Below are 20,717 nucleotides of genomic sequence, written 5' to 3'. Positions count from 1 at the left end.
TTGCATTCTTTCATAATCAAATGTCCTGTATACATACACCCTTGGAGGTCGGCCGGGAGTGGGGGGGGGGGGGGCGGTGTTCTAGCTCCCTGAAATGAGTTTTTGCAGGGTGGGATGTCTCTCCGGTCTCACACATAAAGAATGACTGTAATGATTCTTTTGCTGAACTTTAATTTAATTTTAATTCAGAGAGAGGGTGGTATTAAGCTTCCACCCCAATGAAAATGTGAAGTAGCGGAGGGGAATTGTGGATTTTGCAGCCAAGCTTTGCAGGGCGGAACGGATATTCACGGAGAGGCGGCGTGGGGGCGTTTGTCTGCGGCGCACGGGCATGATGGAAGTGTAAGTGAATGATCTTTCTATACTTAATTGAGGTTTTGTTGCAGCAGAAATGTTGAGTTTTCCCGTTCGTGCTGCCGTCGGGTCGAAATTGCCGCTTTCGTGCAGCTGATATACACGATGATGAAGGAACTCGGCAGGTCAGATAGCATCTCTGGAAGGGAATAAATAGTTGACTTTGCGGGCCGAGACCCTTCATCTGGGCTGAAAAAGAAAAGGGCAGAAGCTAGAATAAGCGAGTAGAGCCAGGGCGGTGGGAATGGGAAGGAGTATGACCTGGCATGTGATAAGTGAAACCAGTTGAGGGAGAAGGAGGGGCTCTGAAGTAATAAACGGGGAGCAAATAGGTGGAAGAAGTAAAGGGTTGAAGAAGAAGGAGTCAAATAGAGGATAGTGGACCATGGAGGAAGGAGAAAGAAGAGGGGAACCAGAGTAACCAGAGTTCAAATGAGAAGGGGTGAGGGGTAACCAGAATGGGAAATGTAAAAAGAGAAGGGGGCAGCTAAATAACTGGGCAATCCTGCCTTTTGCTGCAGACAGAACAAAGTTGCTTACAAAGCAGTCCCCCAGTCTCCATCGGGTCTCACTGGGAGCACCAGATACAATAAATGACCCCTCTGGTCCCCCTCCCCTTTCTGTCAGTGGTCCATTGTCCTCTCCTAATCGATCCCTTATTAGGAGCTCATTAAATGATCGGAAGTAACTTTAATTTCCTGGGTGTTATCGTATCAGAAGATCTGTACTGGAACCAGCACATAAATGTCATTTCAAAGAAAGCATGGCAGTGCCTCTACTTTCTTAGAAATTTGCACCTATTCGCTATGTTATCTAAAACTTCGACAAACTTCTATAGATGTGGAGTGGAGAGTATCTTAATTGGTTTCATTGCTGCTTGGTTTGGAAACACTAGTACCCAAGGATAGGAAAGCCTCCAAAAAGTGGTGGATACAGCTTAGTTCATCCCCACCATTGAGAACATCTGCAAGGTGTACTGCCTGAAGAAAGGAGCATCCATCATCAAGGGCCTCCTCCATCTAGGCCATGCTCTCTTCTTGCTGCTGCTGCCATCAGAATGAGGGTACAGGAGCTTTACACCCCACACCACCAGATTCAGGTGCAGTTGTTAACCTTCAACCTGAACCAGTGTGGATAACTTCACTCATCTCAACACTGAGTTGATAATTGAACACAACCTATTGACTCACTTTCAAGACTCTTCAACTCATGTTCTCAGTATTTATTTGTTTATTATAAAATTATTATTTGTATTTTGTATTTGCATGGTATGTCATATACCTGGTCCTAATGCAGGTATATGCAATTAATATGTGGGTCTTGGTGCATCATTTTCACCTGAAATGTTGGCAGTTCTTTTCCCATTGTGGCTGCTACTCAACCCACAGGGTTCTTACAGCTTATTGTTTGTTGCTGTGGGTGCAGTGATTGGTATGTGGGCCGAGGGCCTGTTTTTTTTTACTGTGGATTCTATGATAATGACTCTAAATCTCTGATTAAGCATACAACAGAAATGCAAGTTCTTTCATTTATTTACCAGCTGTTCAACATCTTTGAGGGATTGAGAGAGATGTGCATGTATTCCATCAAGAGCTTGATGATAAAACTATGAACTTCAGACGCCATTCCTGAACTTGAGTACTGAGCGTTGAAACACTTTCTAAATACGATAACATGAGTGTTTTCAGAAAGATCACAAGTTGTGTGATTCAGCTGGGATAGAAGACAATAGAACAAATAAAGATTTCTCAGCTGCTGGATTACCAGGTAAGAAACCTGACTGAAGAACAGAAGCAGTGGAAGAAGGAGGTTATAACTTTTATTTGGAGAACTATTGCAGGCAAACCAGAACATATGAAAGTTGAGATGTTCTTGAACCTCCATAGTTGCAGGTGAACCATGCTACAAAGATCTTGGAAAATACAGGACATACCCAAACCGAAAGCTGTGGATGAACCAGGAGATTCATAGTTTGCTGAGGGATAGATCTGTAGCATTCAAGACCAGTGATCCAGAATTACACAAAAAGCCCGGGTATGACCAATGGAAGGCTATTTTGACAGTGGAGAAAAGTAATTTCACTGGCAGGGTTTGCAGGCCATTACTTCCTACAAAGCGAAACCTGACATCATGAATAGCTGTGATGCTTCACTCCCAGTGGAGCTCACCACCTTTTATGTGTGCTTTGAAAGAGAGAATAAAAGTATACCCATGCAAAGCCCTGTGATCTCGGAGGCCAATGTCAGAACGTCTTTCAAGAGGCCCAATTGGTGTACCTGGTAGGGCTGTGAAAACCTGTGCCAACCAACTGGTGGGAGTGTTCAAGGACATCTTCAATCTCTCACTGCTGCAGTCAGAGGATCCCACCTGCTTCAAAAGGGTGACAATCGGCACCAGTACCCAAGAAGAATAGCGTGAACTGCCTCAATGAATTTGGCTCAGCGACACTCACACTTACTGTGTTGAGGTGCTTTGAGAGATTGGTCATGGGTAGAAGGAGCTCCTGCCTAAGCAAGGACCTGGACCCATTGCAGTTTGCCTGTTGTAACAATTGGTCTGCAGCAGATGTAATATCACTGGATCTCCACTCAACCTTGGATCACCTGGACAATAGTATTACCTATGTCAGGCTGCTGTTTATTTACACAGCTCTGCGTTCAACAGTACCATAGCCTCCAAGACCTGGGCCTATGTACCTCCCTCAGAAACTGGATCCTTGACTTCCTCACTGGGAGTCTACAGTCTGTGCAGATTGAAAATAACACCTCTTCCTTGCTGACAATAAACATTGGTGCACCTTAAGGATGTGTGCTTGGCCCACTGCTCTACTCTCTCTACCCATGACTGTGTTGCTAGGTACAGCTCAAACGCCAACTTGCTGACGACACAGCTATCAACAGAATTCCAGATGGTGATGAAGAGGCATACAGGATCGAGATAAATCAGTTGGTTGAGTGGTGTGGCGGCAATAACTTTGCACTCAACATCAGTAAGACCAAGGAATTGATTGTGCACTTCCCTCGGAAGGGGGAAGTGAAGGGAACACACACCGGTCCTCCTGGAGGGATCAGCAGTTCCTGGGTGTCACCTTCAACATATTGATGCATTTACAAATAGTGGCTATATTTCATTAGGAATTTGAGGAGAATTTGTATGTCACCAAACACACTCACAATTTTTTTTACAGATATACTGTGGAGAGCATTCTAACTTTGTTGCAACACCACCTGGTATGGAGGGGTCATTGCACAGGATTGGAAAAACCTGGAGAAAGTTGTAAACTCGGTCATCTCCATCATGGGCACTCGTTTCCCAAGCATTCAGGACACTTTAAAAAGGCGATGCCTCGAAAAGGCAGTGTCCATTTTGAAGTACCCCCATCACCCAGGACATGCCCTCTTCTCACAGCTACCATCGAGGAGTTACAGGAGCATGAGGGCATGTACCCAATGTTTCAGGAACATTCTTCCTCTCCTCCATCAGATTTCTGAATCTATCAACACTACCTCACTTTTTTTCCCTCTCTTCTTGCTCTGGTTATTTATATATAGTAATTTATATTTTTTAAATTGTTTTTTGAAGTATTGCTGCCACAAAACAACAAATTTCACAACATGCCAGTGATAGTAAACCTGATTTTGAATGGGTTAGGTGTCTTGCAAGCATATTGCAACCCACCTGGAAATAAAACTGTTGACTAGAACTAGGAGATGGGTGAATCTTTTTAACATATATTACCAGTTTTTAAGGACAGAGGTCAGATGATTTGTGGAATCTAGCCTGCAGGAATGGCTTCTCTGTGAGAAACAGGTCTCTGGAAAACTGCATAGAAATGTGCAGAGTGGTGGAGCTATTCAACAGCCCAACAAATAGACAAAAGGAAAAGTGTACTTAATGAATTCTAAATATTGCAGATATTGTTCATGGCAATATAAGCACTGAGAAAGAAATTATAGAAGTATACGCAATGCAAGTTGAAAGTCTCTGACAGGGGACAATGAAGAGAAGATTAGGTAGTCTATGGTATGGAGAAAATTAAAAGTCTAAGGGTACAGGCAAGAATGAATGTGCACCAACAGAGATTACATTGAATTCAGGGTACCAGTTGAATACAATGTACCTGGAGTCCATTCTGTGGAAGGAAAGCCCTTTGTGTCTAAATTGGAATATTGGTGAAAGGGAACCCAGTTACATTTCAGCTTGATGGGGTTGGGGGGTGGGGGGCAATGTAATGCTATGAACAACAGCTCTGTGTCGCCTATTGTTTGGTATAAAACCTTCCCAGATTCCTTGTGAAGTAAGTAGTAATAGCTGTAATAGCTCTTCCTCAATTCATTTATTAACTTGGTCTGTTAGATTAATTAATAGCTACCCTGTTGTATTTTAAAAGATTGAGAAAGAGACTGTGATCCTGTAAATGATATGTGAAAAATCGATACTCGATTTTTGAAAACCCTCTACTCTGCTTTCTCTTTTGACTGTATTTATGGCCTCTCAATCTATGTTTCTGTTGCTATAAAGAAGGTACACTTTTATTCCCATCAACCTGCTGTATGAACCTCTTTCCCCAAGCATATTGATCTTCCTTGCTGCCATCTCAGTTAAGATTGCCTTTTGGCTGTCTTCGTATACTTCCCATTAATCCGTATCATGTCATACCCCTTTTTCCTCTGTTAGTGGCTGTTTTGTCAATGTTTCGAGATATCATTATGTCTGTGGAAATGCAAGTTGTTAAAATAATCTGGGTCTAAGTGCGTTAATGTTCATCTAGTGTACAGCAAAGCATACATCAGACTGCAATTTATTGATTACAGCTCGGCATTCAATGCTATCATCTCCTCAGTATTGAGTAACACACACAAAATGCTGGAGGAGCTCAGCAATTCAGGAAGCAGCCGTGGATGGGAATAAACACTCAATCTTTCTGGCCGAGACCCTTCATCAAGACAGGAAAGAAAGTGGGGGGGGGGGGGGGGGAGGGGGAGCCAAATAATCACCAAGTATCTAAACCTGGGCCTTTGTGACTTTCTCTGCAACTAGAACTTCAACTTGCTTGATAGGAGACCACAGCTAGTGCAGATTGGTGATAAAATCTCCTCACTAACTGGCTGTCAAGGAACTGTACGAGACCATCAGCACCCTGGAGACTGCACACTCGGAGGCTGCCTTTATCGTCGCCAGTGACTTTAATGGAGTGTCTCTGCCTAAAGTCTCCCCGAGGTTTTGTCAACACATCCAGATGAACACACAGTGAGATAGCTTACTCGACCACTACTACTGTCCCTTCTGCAATGCTTACAAAGCATCCTTTGCCCACTGTGTGGAAAATCGGATCATTCCTCCATCTTGCTGCTGCCGAAGTACAGACAAAAGCTGAAACAAAAGGCGGCCATTGTTAAAACCATCCACTGTTGGTCCAACCAATCAGCCTCCATGCTACAGGACTGCTTTGATGTCTTCCATGATGAGGATGTCCTCAAGTTCATGGAAGGGGTCACAAGTTGCATCTGGAAGTGCATCAAGGATGTTGTCTCCCAGAAATTGGTCAGTGTCTATCTAAACCAGAAACCCTAGATCAACAGTTCGTGCGAGCAGCACCTACTGCACAACATAGAGCTAATGTCGCCGGTGACCATAGAAACGCAAGAAATGCAGCTACGATCTGCGCAAAGTCATCAAGGCAATGAAACAACAGTACCGGGACACGATCCAGTCATAATTCTCCTCCGATAATGCACACCGCTTGTGGCGAGGTCTACACACTATCACAGACTTCAAAGCTAAATGCAGTGGAGTTTCCAACATCGTTGCCTCTCTTCTAGCTGAGCTAAATCTTTTTTATGCTTGATTCAATGCTGCCAACACTGAGCCCCTGAAGAGAGCCTCCGAAGAGTCTTGCACCCTGGTCATCTCTGAGGCTGAAGTACGCAGGTGTTTCCAACAAGTGGACAGTCGCAAGGCTGTGGCACCAGATGGCGTCCCAGGGCAGGTACGCAGAGTGTGTGTGCCACAACTGGCAGGTGTGTTTTCAGAGGTTTTTAACTCTCCCTCTCCCAGTGTAAAGTGCTCTCCTGCTTCAAAACATCCACCAATGTTCCTCTACCTAAAAAGACTAGGGTAGCATGTCTGAATGACTGGCGTCCTGTTGCACTCCCCTCAATAATAGGCAAATGCTTTGAGAGGCTGGTCAAGGACTACATCTGCAGCTTGCTACCACCCACCCCCTACAAGTGGCCTATCGACACAACTGATTGACAGATGACACAATAACCACAGCTCTACACGTTGTCCTTACACATCTGGAGAAGAGGGATGCTTATGTGAGAAGGCTGTTCTTGGACTACAGTTCAGCATTCAACACCATCATTCCCTCTAGGCTCAACAGGAAGCTCAGAGACCTTGGCCTTCATCCTATCTTGTGTAGCTGGATCCTGGACTTGCTGTCAGATCACTGGCATGTGGCAAGTGTGTGCTCCCTCACCTCTGTCCCACCAACCCTTAACACAGGTGCCCCTCAAGGCTGTGTACTAGGCCCCCTCCGTTACTCTCTGTATACCCATGACTGTGTTGCCACCCACAGCTCCAATCTGCTAATTAAATTTGCTGATGACACTGCACTGATTGGCCTAATCTCAGATAATAATGAAGCAGCCTACAGAGAGGAATTCATCACCCTGACACAGTGGTGTCAAGAAAACAACCTCTCCATCAATGTTGCAAAATCAAAGGAGGAATGGAGACAGGCTAACCCCTTTTGACATCAATGGATCTGGGGTTGAGAGGGTGAACAGCTTTAAGTTCCTTGGTATAAACATCACTGAGGATCTCACATGGTCTGTACATACCGGCTGTGTGGTGAAAAAGGCACAACAGAGCCTCTTTCACCTCAGAGGGTTGAAGAAATTTGGTATGGGCCCCCAAATCTTAAGAACTTTCTACAGGGACACAGTTGGGAACATCCTGACTGGCTGCATCACTGCCTGGTATGGGAACTGTACCTCCCTCAATCACAGGACTCTGCAGAGCAGTTGTAGATGTGAACTTCCCGCTGCTTGGGACATTTACAAAGACAGGTGTGTAAAAAGGGCCCGAAGGATCATTGGGGACCCAAGTCACCCCAACTACAAACGGTACTGCAGCATAAAAGCCAGAACCAACAGTCTGTGGGACCGCTTCTTCCACCAGACCATCTGACTGATGAATTCATGTTGATATAATTGTATTTCTATGGTATATTGACTGTCCTGTTGTACATGCTATTTATTATAAATTACTATAAGTTGGACACTTAGAGACGTAACGTAAAGATTTTTACTCATGTATATGAAGGATGTAAGTAATAAAGTCAATTCAATTCAGTTGAGCACAGGGCACCTCATAGGATCCATGCTTAGTCCACTGCTCTACACTCATAAATGTACATCCCAAATGCTACTTTTTTAATTCACAGATGACACCACAGTTGTTGGTAAAATCTCAGATAGCATTGAAGAGGTGCACAGGTGTGAGATAGATCACCTGGTGCACAGGTGTGAGATAGATCACCTGGGTGAGTGGAGTCACAACAACAACCTCACACTCAAAACAAGAGAAAATCTGCAGATGCTGGAAATCCGAGCAACACGCACAAAATGCTGGAAGAACTCAGCGTTTTGTGTGTGAACCTCACACTCAACATCTTCAAGATCAAGGAAGTCGTCGTGGACTTTAGGAATAGGAAGAGCATGCACCTGTCCTCATGGGGGGGAGGGGGGTCAGCACAAAGATGCAATCACACAACATCCACTGTACTTCATTGTTTAAAGATACTTGATAGGTCAGCAAAGGCTTGCAAATTTCTGCAGGTGTATAGTGGAGTTTATTCTGTCTGGTTGCATCTCAGCCAGATATGGAGGCTCCAATGAAGCAAGAGGCTTCAGGGAGTTGTAGCCCCATCACGTGAACTGAGGATATCTTCATGCCTTGCAGGGGTGGCATCCATCACGAAGACCCCTGCTCATCTGGGACACACTCTCTTCCTGTTACTACCCTCAGGGAGGAGGCACACTCTGTGATCCAGGAACAACATCTTTGTCTTTGGCTTCAGATTTCTGAACAGTCCATGAACTCCCTTTCGTTTGCACTGTTTATTTAGTAGTTTAATACTATTGTGCCTTTGCACTATACCGCTGCCCCGAACTAACAAGTTTTATGTCACAAAACACAGTAATAATAACCCCAGTTCTGATTCAAAGGTCATTGAAACAGGGTGTGTTCAGGACACATGATGATATTTGTGAAAAAAAGAAATATGCTTAGCAGCTCCTTGCATTTTGGAAAGTTCTTTAGCCTAAAGAGGAACTTTACTCACAGGAAACTCCCAATGGCAATGTTTGAGAGAATAGTATGGTGTGCTGCACAGAGACAAGTAAACAATTCCTGCAATATGCTTTTATGTTTACATTCTTTTATATACAGGCGTTGGTCTAGTGATCTGAAGGTCGCTAGTTCGAGCCTCAGTTAAGGCAGCATGTTGTGTCCTTGAGCAAGGCACTTAACCACGCATTACTCTGCGACGACACTGGTGCCAAGCTGTATCGGCCCTTGCCCTTCCCTTGGACAACATTGGTGGTGTGGAGGGGGAGACTTGCAGCATGGGCAACTGCCGGTCTTCCTTACAACCTTGCCCAGGCCTGCACCTTTCCAAGGCGCAAATCCATGGTCTCTCAAGACTAGCGGATGCCTATATACAATTACAAGAAAAGGTTTGTAAGCCCTTTGCAGTTTCCTGGTTTTCTGCATTAATCACTCATAAACTGTGGTCTGAACTTCATCTAAGTCACAATAATAGACAATAACACATAGACAATTGTACTTTTCAGATCCTTATTGAACACATTGTTTAATCATTCACAGTTCAGGCTGGAAAAAAATATGTGAACCCTTGTATTTATTAACTGGTAGAACCTCCTCTGGCAACAATAACCTCCACCAAAAGTTTTCTGTAGCTGCTGATCAGACTTGCACAACTGCGAGGAAGAATTTTAGGACTGAACAGCCCTCTTCTGGTCATGCCACAGCATCGCGATCTGGACTCTGACTTGGCCATTCCAAAACATGAAGTTTCTTTATAAACTATTGTGTTGTTGATTTACTCTTGTGTTTCAGATCATTGTCTTGTTGCACCCTCCAACTTCTGCTAAGCTTCGGGAGACATTCTCCTGTGAAATGTCTTGATACAATTCTGAATTCATTGTTCCCTCAACGATTGCAAGCTGTCCATGCCCTGAGGCGTTAAACCAGCCCCAAGCCATGATGCTCCTTCCACTGTGCTTTACAGATGGGATGAGGTTTTGGTGTTGGTGTGCAGTGCCCCTTTCCCTCCAAGCATGTGCATTTCTGCCAGAAAGTTAAACTTTTGTCTCATCTATCAAACGAACATTGTCCCAGAAGCATTGTGGAACATCCAAGTGTCTTTTGCACACTTGACACACAGCAATGTGTTTTTTGTTTTGGAAAGCAGTGGTTTGCTCCATGGTGTCCTTCCATGAACACCATTCTTCATCAGTGATTTTCTTATAGTGGACGCATTGAATTGAATTGAACTGAATTTTGTTTTATTGTCATTTAGAAACCACAACTGAAATGCAGTTAAAAAATGAAACCACGTTCCTCCAGAATGATATCACAAAAGCACACAACAAAACAGACTACACCAGAAAATCCAGATAACGTTTGGCAATCCCCAAATCCAGAGTCTGGAGAGGCTGCTGCATATTAATATGGCACTACCATCTTAGCGCATTCCCCGGAAAGGAGCTCCAAATCCACCAGACGAAACAAGACTATCCAGACACACCAAGTCAGGAGACCAACTCTGCCACCCAATAAACCAAAAACTAAAGCTATCAGATCTACGCAAAACCACATAGTTACATATAGTTATAGTTAACATATAGTTACAACAGTGCAGACAATACCATAATTGATATTTAAAAAACAGACCATGGGCACAGTAAGAATAGTCCAAAGATGTTAAAAGACTATAAGTTCGAAAGAAACCAACACACAGTTTCCACAAGTCCTTGGTCCCGATAGACTCGTCATGAACAGAGACTTTAGCAAGTTCTGGAGATTTCTGCAGGTCTTTTGCTATTACCTTTGGGTTCTTTTTCACCTCCTTCAGCATTGCATGTTGTGCTTTTGGTGTGATCTTTGCAGGATGCCCACTCCTAGGGAGAGTAGCAACAGTACTGAATTCCCTCTGTTTGTTAACAATTTCTCTTACTGTGGGCTGATGAACACTCAGGTCTTTAGAAATGCTCTTGTAGCCTTTTTCCACTTAATGCATCTCTGCAATTTTTCTCAGGCATTCTGAAAGTTTTTTTGATCGAGGCATGGTGCACATAAACAGATCTTTCCAGAGAAGAGCAGGCTCGTCAGTAACCTGACTTTGTCTTTTTATAAGGCAGGGTAGCTCTACAACCCACACCTTCAATCTCATCTCATTGATTCGAACACCTGACTCCAAATAACTTTTGTAGAAGGCTAGCCTAGAGGTTAGCATACTTTTTTGAACCTAGACTGTGATCGTTTAAATAGTGTACTCAGTGTTGGCAAGAAGAAATACAATTGTTTATGTGTTATTAGTTTAGGCAGATTGTGTTTGTCTATTATTGTGATTTAGATAAAGATAAGACTACATTTTATGTATATTTAATGCCAAGGACTAGGTAATTGCAAAGAGTTTACAAACTTTTTTCTTGCACCTATATTTTTGGCAAGGTGGCATGTGTTTACAATATTTACTTGATAAATATGTGAAAGGTTGTGTAATTGAGGGTTATGGTGAAAGGGCATGGAAGAAGAGGCCAGAATTGATCATGATCAAAATAAATGTCAGGGCGGGCTTGAGGGGCCTGATTGCCTACTTCTATTTTTGGGGGGGGCTTTCTGTGAAAAGAAATTTATTACGCATTCATTGTTATAGTTAGTTTTCATAGGGTTTTTTGGACTCAAATTATGCAAAAATAGGAATCAAAGACCAGTGGAGAATTTTTAATTGCATTTTCATTGCTGTACACTTATGTCCAGTTTCAGCACAGAGAAAACTGATTTCTGTGATCCGATCGCCATCTACTGGTGACATGGAGAACATCATCCAGTTCCATTTATTGATATGATACCAAATGAAATCGGTCCCCGGCTGTTAAAATACTGTGGTCCCTTACTTGATTGATGGTTGTTACTCAGTTTTCTGCAGTCCTAAGTATTGATCTCGCACCTTAAAAATAACTTGTATGATGCAGTTAGCTTCATACTTCACCTGGATAGAACATAGAATATTGAATAGTACAGCGCAGGAACAGGCCCTCTGGCTTCTGAAGTGTGTGCCAAACAGAATACCAAATAAAATTACAACTCTTCTGCCTGAAGATGACCCCTATTCCTCCAATGCTTACATATTCATGTTGTCTAACAGCTTCTTAAATGCTATTCTTGTACCTCTTTCCATCATTATTCTGGCAGTCTGACCCTACCAGTCTATCTATGGGAAGTTAAAGAGGGGGTATCAGTTCACAGGAAAATGTTGCTGGAGAGGTAGTAAGAGGAAAAAAGAAATGGCAGATGAACTGAATAAATCATTTGCACAAATCTTCAATATGAAAGACAACAGCAACATGCCAGAAATTCAAGAATGTCAGGGAGTAGCAGTAAATGTAGTTGCTATTACTAAGGAGAAGGTGCTTGGGAAGCTTAAAGGTCTGAAGGTGGATAAGTCACCTGGACCTTTTGGACAACATCCTAGTTTTCTGAAAGATGTAGCTGAAAAGACCGTGGAGCCAATGGTAGATTTCAGGAATTACTAAATTTTCTGGAAAGGTTGTGGAAGACAGAAAATTGCAGATATTGCTCCACTGTTAAAGAATGGAGGGAGACAGAAGACAGGAATTTTATAGGCTGCTTAGCCCAACGTCAGTGGTTGGTAAGATTTTATTACAGATATGGTTTCGGAATACTTGGAAGCAGGTGGTAAAATTGGCTGAAGGCAGCACGTTTTCCTTGTGGGGGGGGGGGGGGATATGCCTGATAAATCTTGTGGAATTATTGGAAGAAGTAATACACAGGGAAGTCAGCAGACAGCCAGTGTGTGGTTTACTCAAATTATCAGAAGGTCAACAGGATAATGCAAGAGATCAAGATAGGAGCCCATGGTATTGCAGGAAAGATACTAACATGTTTAGACGATTGGCTGACTGGCAGAAGGGAAAGAGTGGGAATAAAGCAGGCCTTTTCTGGTTCACTACGATGACCAGTGGTGTTCCACAGGAGTCGGTTTTGTGTATGCTATTTTCTGCGTTATATGTTAATGATCTTGATAGAATTACTGGCTTTGTGACCAAGTTTGTAGATGGAGGTGGAGAGGCTGGTAGTTTTGAAGGAGTAGAGAGTCTGCAGAAGGACCTGGACAGGTTGAAAGAACGGGCAAAGAAGTGGCAGATGGAATATGATGTAGGAAAGTGTATGGTCTGGAGTTCACTAAGTGAAGTAACGATCTGGAATACTTGTTAAGTGGAGAGACAGTTCAGAAGTTGGAGCTGCAAAGGGGCTTGGGAGTTCTAAAACTGGATTCCCTAAAAGTTAACTTGTAGTTTGAGTCAATAGCAAAGAAGGCAAGTGCAATGCTTGCATTCATTTCAAGAGTCCAGGATATAAAAGCAAGAATGTAATGCTGAGCCGTTAGTCTCAACATAAATATTGGTCTGACCACAGTAGATTATTGTGAGCAGTTTTGAGCCTCATATCTAAGGAAGGCTGTACCAATGTTGGACAGGGTCCAGAGGGAGTGGACCTGTTCTCATGGGAGTTTAGAAGGATAAGGAAGGATTTCATTGAAATGTACTGAATATTAAAAGGCTTAGATAAAGAGGAAATATAAGGGATCTATCAGATAGGAGCTAATATGCTTCAACAACAGCCTCTCAAAACACCATCACTATGGATGTAAATGCCACTGGGCAGTCATTTACATAGAAACATAGAAAACATACAGCACAATACAGACCCTTCAGCCCACAAAGCTGTGCCAAACATGTCCCTACCTTAGACTTTACCCATACCCCTCTATTTTTCTAAGCTCCATGTAGCCATCCAGGAATCTCTTAAAAGACCCTATTGTTTCTGCTTCCACCTGCGTCACCGGCAGCCCATTCCGGGCTCTCACCACTCTCTGCATAAAAAAACTTACCCCTGACATCTCCTCTGTACCTACTTCCAAGCATCTTAAAACTGTGCCCTCTCGTGCTAGCCATTTCAGTCCTGGGGAAAAGCCTCTGACTATCCACACGATCAATGTATCTCATTATCTTATACTCCTCTATCTTATACACCTCTCACCTTCCATTGCTCCAAGGAGAAAAGGCTGAGGTCACTCAACCTATTCTCCTAAGGCATGCTCCCCATTCCAGGCAACATCCTTGTAAATCTACTCTGCATGCTTTCTATGGTTACCACGTCCTTCCTGTAGTGAGGCGACCAGAACTGAGCACAGTACTCCAAGTGGGGTTTGACCAGGGTCCTATATAGCTGCAACATTACCTCTCGGCTCTTAAACTCAATCCCACGATTTAGTCTGGTTACTGTGTTCTCTTGTACAATTGAAGCCTGCTTGAAGTAGCTGGGTACCACACACTGCTGGAGTGAGAGGTTGAAGGTAACTGTAAATACACCAGGCAGTTGGTCAGCACAACCCTTAAGTACTCAGCCAGGTACTCTGTCTCTCTGGACTGGATGCTTTCCCTGGATTCACTCTCTTGAAGGCACCCTGCACATCATCTTCAAATACTGAGACCAAAGGATCATCGGGAGCCATGGGGGTGCATAATGGTTCGTTCCTGAGTCCCTGTTCTGGTGGTCAAAGCAACCACAGAAGGCATTGAGCTCATCGGGAAGTAAAACTCCGCTGTCCCCTATGTCGCAAGATTTAACTTTGTAGAAGGTCGTGGCATTCAAACCCTGCCACAGTTGTCGAGTATCCCTTGTTGATTCCAGTCTAGTCAAGAAGCCCGAGAGATGGCTTTCTGGGGATCACACCTGCACCTCTTGTAGCATTCTTGATCTCCAAACTTGAATATCTCTGATTTGGCTGTCAGCAGGTTCCAGCTTTCATAGTTCATCCAGGCTTCTCGGTGAAAATCCTGAATGATTTTGTGTGGACACACTCATCCACAGTTGTTTTAATAAAGTCTGTAACAACCCTGGTGTAAGTCAACAGGTCCTCAGATGAGTTCTTGAACACAACCGAGCCCACTGACTCAAGGCAATCCTGTAACCATCCCTTAGCCTCACACGGCCACCTCTTTAGTTGTCTCGATCTCTGGAGCCTTGCTATTTACACTCTGCCTGTATGCAGGCAGTAGGAAGACAGCCAAATGATCCAACTTGCCAGTATGTGGTCCAATGAAAGAACAACAGGCGTTCTGTTGGCCTGAAAGAACCACAGTCTGTAAATTGTTGAATTCGAATGAATCAAGGCCAGTGGAAGCAGACAGACCAATTGTCTTTGTTCCTGCCATGTGCTTGGAGATGCCACTTTGTGGAACTGTTTTATGTCCGTTATTTTGTGTCCTAGTTGCTTGGCTTGATCAGTGTAATTAAAGAAGACACTGTAATGCCTCATGTAATCTGGGATTATTTAAACTAGGGATCATGTAAACTAGGGATCATTTCCAAATAAGTTATTTGTGGGTGAAGATAACATGCAGGTTTATGAATGTTGGTCTGTGTGATTCAATCTGATTGAGGACAAAGCCATAAATTACTGATTGTCACTTGCCAGGAAGATGGCAGCAAACAGGTGCTGGCCTGGAGCAGAGCCAGTAAAAAGGTGTTAAAGGTCAGACACATGACATGGGAATGAAATATTTGAATTGGTAAGAAATGGATGTAAAAGCAGACGCTTCAAATCTGCAGGCAGTGGCAACTCTGTGAGGACAACTATAGCGGGTGTTAGGTGTCTGCAGGCACATGGAGATTTGAAATGGACCTATGAGGAACATGTGGCCAGCAGCAGAAAGTCATTTTTAACTGGTATTATCTTTTCTGTTCTTTGATTGCTCATGGAAGGTCGGGAAAACTTAGTTGGTGTGCATGCAAGGTATTTGGTGTATGAATTCACATACTTGTTAATTTAGACAATGAAGGTACTTGTCGGTAAATACAGATCTCTCTGATCATTATTGCAAGCTTATAACAATTGCTTATCATAGTGTAGCAGTGGCCTAGTGTGTTGGGACTTCAGGTGCAACAGGTTATGTGCTAGTGATAATTGGCCAGGGTTTTCTTCAAATTTGAAATTTGTCGGGATGGGCTGTTTCTTGTTTGTAAACAGCATCATGAGGTTTTGCGAGAGCTTGCTTATAATTGGTGCAGGTGGTATGTAAACTGCGGTCAGGTTCACAGATGAGAACTCTCGAGGCAAGCAGAATTGTCTACATTCATTGTTGTTGTAAGTCAGGTGAAAAAGAAGTTGACAACCCTAACATCTGTGCACCAGTGAGAAATGAACTAAAAAGCATACTCTGCCACCTTTCTCCTTACCAGAATTCAAGGTTTGATCCATTCTTAAAGTTGTAAAACCTACTGGTCGGATAGCTACGTCAGGCATGTTTGCTGTTACCCAGGTCTCAGTGCAACAAGCAATTGAGATCTGCCTCATCTGCCTCTGATACAGCAGCCTTGCCCTGAGATCATCAATCTTATTTTCCAGTGTCAGTACATTCGCCAACAAGATGGTGGGTAGAGGAAGCCTCATCCCCCTGCACTTCCGTCTGTTTTGAATTCTGCCTCTCCTGACGCGTTTTCAGCCATGGCGTTGATCCTTAAAGGTGTTGCACTTACCTGCTCCACATTTAACTGTTGAGTGTGAGATCTGAAAATCATTGATGTAATCTCATAGTCCATTGTTGAGGAAATTTACACACTGTGGATAGCAGTGAAAGTAGTTCAAAAGGAGGATATTTAAGAGGGAAAACAGGTACAATTTCCTGCAGCCCGCAGAGAATCGTCGATGCATGCTGGTGCCATCTTAGCACATAATGCTATTCTATCTGTCTGTCTCTCTTTTGCAATGGGTAGTTTGTTCGTCCCATTGTGTGTGATTTTTCTTTGATTCTTTTGTGTTTCTTTGTGTCTGCTGTGAATACCCAAAAGGAAATACATCTTAGAGTTGCATTTGGTAACATATACAATTGATCACAGTTCATTGGGACACATTGGCACCAGTATATTTTGGCCCATTTAACATTTAAGCCGCTGCCCCAATTAGGTGAAATTTCATGTAAGTAGTTAAAAAGGTATTTATATATTTTTTTAAAAAGATAAACTACCATTTAATTGAGAAATTATGTATTTAAATTGATTACAGTACAAATTAGAACACGGTGCTTTAAAACGATATAAGTTCCTAATAGTTATTGACAGAATTCATCCAGTGTATGCAGGCACGTTCTTTTGATTAACTAATTGAACAAAACCAGTGCAAACACCTAGTGTAGATGATGGACTGCCTTCATCCAATGCTTTCAACAATTGCGTTATCCAAATCTTCATTTTCATTGTAACATTCAAGATGATTGTCGATACCTTCAAATTCTTTGTAGTCCCTAACTTGTTGAAGCAGTGAAATCATTTCATTTTCACTCCTGGCAGTTCCTGGCATCTCCAAACCTCCAGTGCATGAAATTGCAGTGAGCAAAGCAGTTCTGAAATATCTTCCTGCTTATTTCTCACCAACTATCAGTGACAAAATTCACTGCTTTTTTAACACAAGCACACACAACTGATGCTCTTTAAAAACTATTTGCTCTAAGCACAGTGTTGTGTCTAATGGCCACACAAGTGCACACGTCTGACACTGGTCAGAAACTGTTTGGGAACAGTCTACTGCCTCAATTAAGCAGCATACTGTCCCAAATGTTCTAAAGGAATCTTGGTTACTTTTCGATTAGTTTTTGTTCCTTAGTTGTCTCAAACAAGCAGCTGCCCAATTAACCAGTGGTTCAATTAACTGGAATCCACTGTATGTAGTATATTTACTTCAAACTTATTTGCGTAGTTATGTGTTTTCTTTGAGGTAATTTGAGGTACTCAGTGTCTTCTAGGTTGCTTTATCTCTACTTTGGCAGTCATGGGTTTAGCATTCCTTTGAGTCGGTGAGAATGTTACATTTTTTCTCCCATGAAGGCTTTGGAAATAATCTGAAGCAGATTATTTGTTTTCCTAGATATCTCTTGACATGTCAGAACTGAAGAAAGAGTCCGGTTTGTGAGTTAAGTGCCTGGCATGTAGATAATGTGGCCTGCCCATTTGAGCTGGAGCCTCAATGCTGGAGATATTGGCCCAGGAGAAGCCATTTACAGGTTTATATTGTTGATGGTCATGGTTATGTTGTCTCTGAGGTCTCCAGGAATACTCTCCCCTTTGCAGATGAGGGCAATAAGGTTGTTGACTTCTGCTAGAAGTTTTCTTCCGCCAAATTTTAGAACTTCAGCAGGGATGCCATCTGCTTGAATGGCCTTGTTTTTCAGCAGACATATGGCTGTTTCAGTTTCTGTCGGGCCAGCTGCCACGACACCAGACCAGATTGTGTTTGTGGGGTGAAACAAGGATACATTGAAAGCACGCACAGCAGGAACACGGGATGGTGGGGCCCCCGTGGAGCTTCCTAATGTAGTTTATTTAAACAAGATAGATTTACCTACATGGGAGGATGGATGCCATTTCCATGCCAATTCTCCACTCCTCAATTCACCTAATGTATTCTCCTTCTGCTTTTGCTGCCCTTTCTTACAAATTTCCTTGCTCTAATCCTGTTGCTGATGGCACTGAACAGCCTCCTTACAATTCTTTTCCCTCATAGTGTTGAAATCCCTACTGGCACTCCAACATTCTTCTCCCCAGATAATACTAACCTCCACTCTTAACAACTCAGGTCACCTACAGATTCTTTAAGCAATGTAATTTAAAAATCTAAAGCTTGCTGATATATTATTTATCTATTTCAGAAAAGACGCAAATGCTGCAATGCTAAGTAATTATGAGGTAAGTTGTTGATTTTCCATTTCAGCTAAAATGTGTACAACAAGTATTTTAATCCTGCCTAATAACAAAAGTGTGTAAGTTATTACAGTCTACACTTTGGTACACTTTAAATACTTAGACCATTTATATTTTTTATGAACAAAAGGTATTTTAATTAAGCATGCAGTTCGCTCATACCAAAGTGGTGATTCTGCCCAATCAGTACAGAACAGCCCACTCCAGGCATGCCAGTTCAAATGCGTTTGCTCGGATGTTTGCCACCCAGAGAGTAGGCACCAAAATCGATGCTGGCAATCCTGTGCAGTAGTAAACGTGTGTTTCCTGTATCTTCTTTGGAACAAGACCTTAAAATACGGTCCAATCTGCCGCCCAGAAGGGACTTTTCCTCATGCCTTTGATCAATGTGACTTCAATGGATTTCTCTTCTCATCATGGGGCTGAATATGGGAGCTTGTTGTGTGCAATCAGCTGCCCTTTATTTAAACTAATTGGCTCGCAGAACTCGAGAACTCGAGAGCAATTTAGGAATTATAAAGGCTTGCGAGAGTTATTATATGACTGTACAGGATCTTTTATGTCTACAGAAGAAAGCAGATTGGATCTTATTTTAAAGTCCTATTCAAAAGATGTTACAGGCAGTAAAACCTCAATATTACATAGGATCACCAACATAGATTATGGTTCTGTATGTAACATCTGTACTGACTTTATAGCAAAGTGGAGAAGGAGCATTTGGGATGGTACTGAGAACTTCTGAGGCCATGCATCAGGGGTGTAAAGAGGCCTTGTGTAAACAACGAAAAGAACAGACCATCTCACCATCTGCCCACCCTGACAGCTGTCACTTGCCCATCTGTGAAAGGGTGTGCAGTTGTCACCTCAGAAACCACAAAGGCAGAATGGAAGTAAGTCTTCCTTGATCCCAGTAAGAAGAAAAATACAAGTCTTTCTTTCCTTGTAATACAGTACTTTGCATGCCCTGTGGAAATAGCTCTCCGACTGAGATACTGAAATATCCCTGTAATATCAATATTTGAAACTTGGCGCTGACTCTGCACCCATGACTACATTTTCATTCTGAATTTGCAGGTATTTAAGCTTCTGACTGATCTCAAAGAACAACGGAAAGAAAGTGGGAACAAGAAACATAGTGCAGGACAGCAGAATCTTAATACAATAATGTATGAGGTGGGTGAAATATAGCACAGTACAGCAATGTATTGTCAGAGTTTGCAGTTCCCTTCTCCACCAGCAGCTTCTAATGAGAATCTGGCAATCATGACTGAACATGTACAGCTTTAATGGTGGCTGACCAAATTTGTCTTACTAACATGATGCCTTTTAGGAATTAATTCATATTCCTAAATGGTTTATGAAAAGATTTTAGAAGCTGCACACATGATTATTATGCTATTAGTTTTTATTTATTATAAGTGAGTGTTTGATGGTTAACACAGACTCAATAGACCACAGAGCCTGTTTCCATGCTGTACAACTCAATGACCCTGTGAGATCTAGCTGGAACTCATAAAGTACTGTTGGGTCACTTCATTGCCGGGATACAACTGTTCTGAACTGCAAAGTTAAATCTTCCTTTTGCCGTCCACATTTTTGTTCTGCTGCCTCCCCACGTATATACAGTACTATGCCAAAGTCTTAAGCACATTAATGTGGTCTACAAATTACAATGAGAGGGAGAGAATGCATGCCAAAAGGGCAATGTTACACTAGTCATGGGGGATTTCAATATGCATATAGATTGGGAAAATCAGTTTTGTGCTGAATTCTAAGAGGAGGAATTTCCAGAATGTCTATGAGGTGCTTTTCTCGAGCAGCTTGTGGTTGATCCCACTAGGGGATCAGTTACTCTGGATTGGGTGTTGTGCAATGAACCAGAATTGAAGAAAGAGCTTAATGTAAAGGAACCCCGAAGGGCCAGTGATCATAATGTGATCAAATTTATCCTACAATTTGTAAAGAAGTTAAAGTCAGCTGTATCAGTATTATAGTGGAGTAAAGGAAATTATAGAGGCATGAGAGAGGAGCTGGCCAAAATTGATTGGAAAAGAACTCTAGCAGGGATGACAGCAGAGCAACAATGGCTGGAATTTTTCGGGGCAATGCAGAAGGCACAGGATATATACATACTAAAGATGAAGAAGTATTCTATAGGCAGGATGATACAACTGTGGCTAACAAGAGAAGTCAAGCCAACATAAAACCCAAAGAGACGGCATATAATAGAGCAAAAATTAATGGGAAGTTAGGATTGGGAAGCTTTT

The 20,717-nt window shown here is 42.6% G+C and overlaps 1 protein-coding gene across 1 annotated transcript in view; it reads left to right on the top strand.

Annotated features, from left to right (window-relative positions):
- Positions 1 to 286: 286 nt before the first annotated feature.
- Positions 287 to 20,717, top strand: part of crcp (calcitonin gene-related peptide-receptor component protein) — a 65,002-nt gene continuing 44,571 nt past the window's right edge. The window contains exons 1-3 of the mRNA XM_059973236.1: positions 287 to 342; positions 18,399 to 18,435; positions 19,525 to 19,623. Of these exons, the coding sequence (XP_059829219.1) occupies positions 332 to 342; positions 18,399 to 18,435; positions 19,525 to 19,623 (147 nt within the window). The 5' untranslated portion in view covers positions 287 to 331. The remainder of the gene's footprint in view (positions 343 to 18,398; positions 18,436 to 19,524; positions 19,624 to 20,717) is intronic.

This window comes from Hypanus sabinus, chromosome 6, assembly GCF_030144855.1.
Source record: "Hypanus sabinus isolate sHypSab1 chromosome 6, sHypSab1.hap1, whole genome shotgun sequence".
NCBI classification, from domain to species: Eukaryota; Metazoa; Chordata; class Chondrichthyes; order Myliobatiformes; family Dasyatidae; genus Hypanus; species Hypanus sabinus.
Note: the sequence above shows the minus strand (reverse complement) of the source record. Positions and strands in the feature narration are given on the sequence as shown.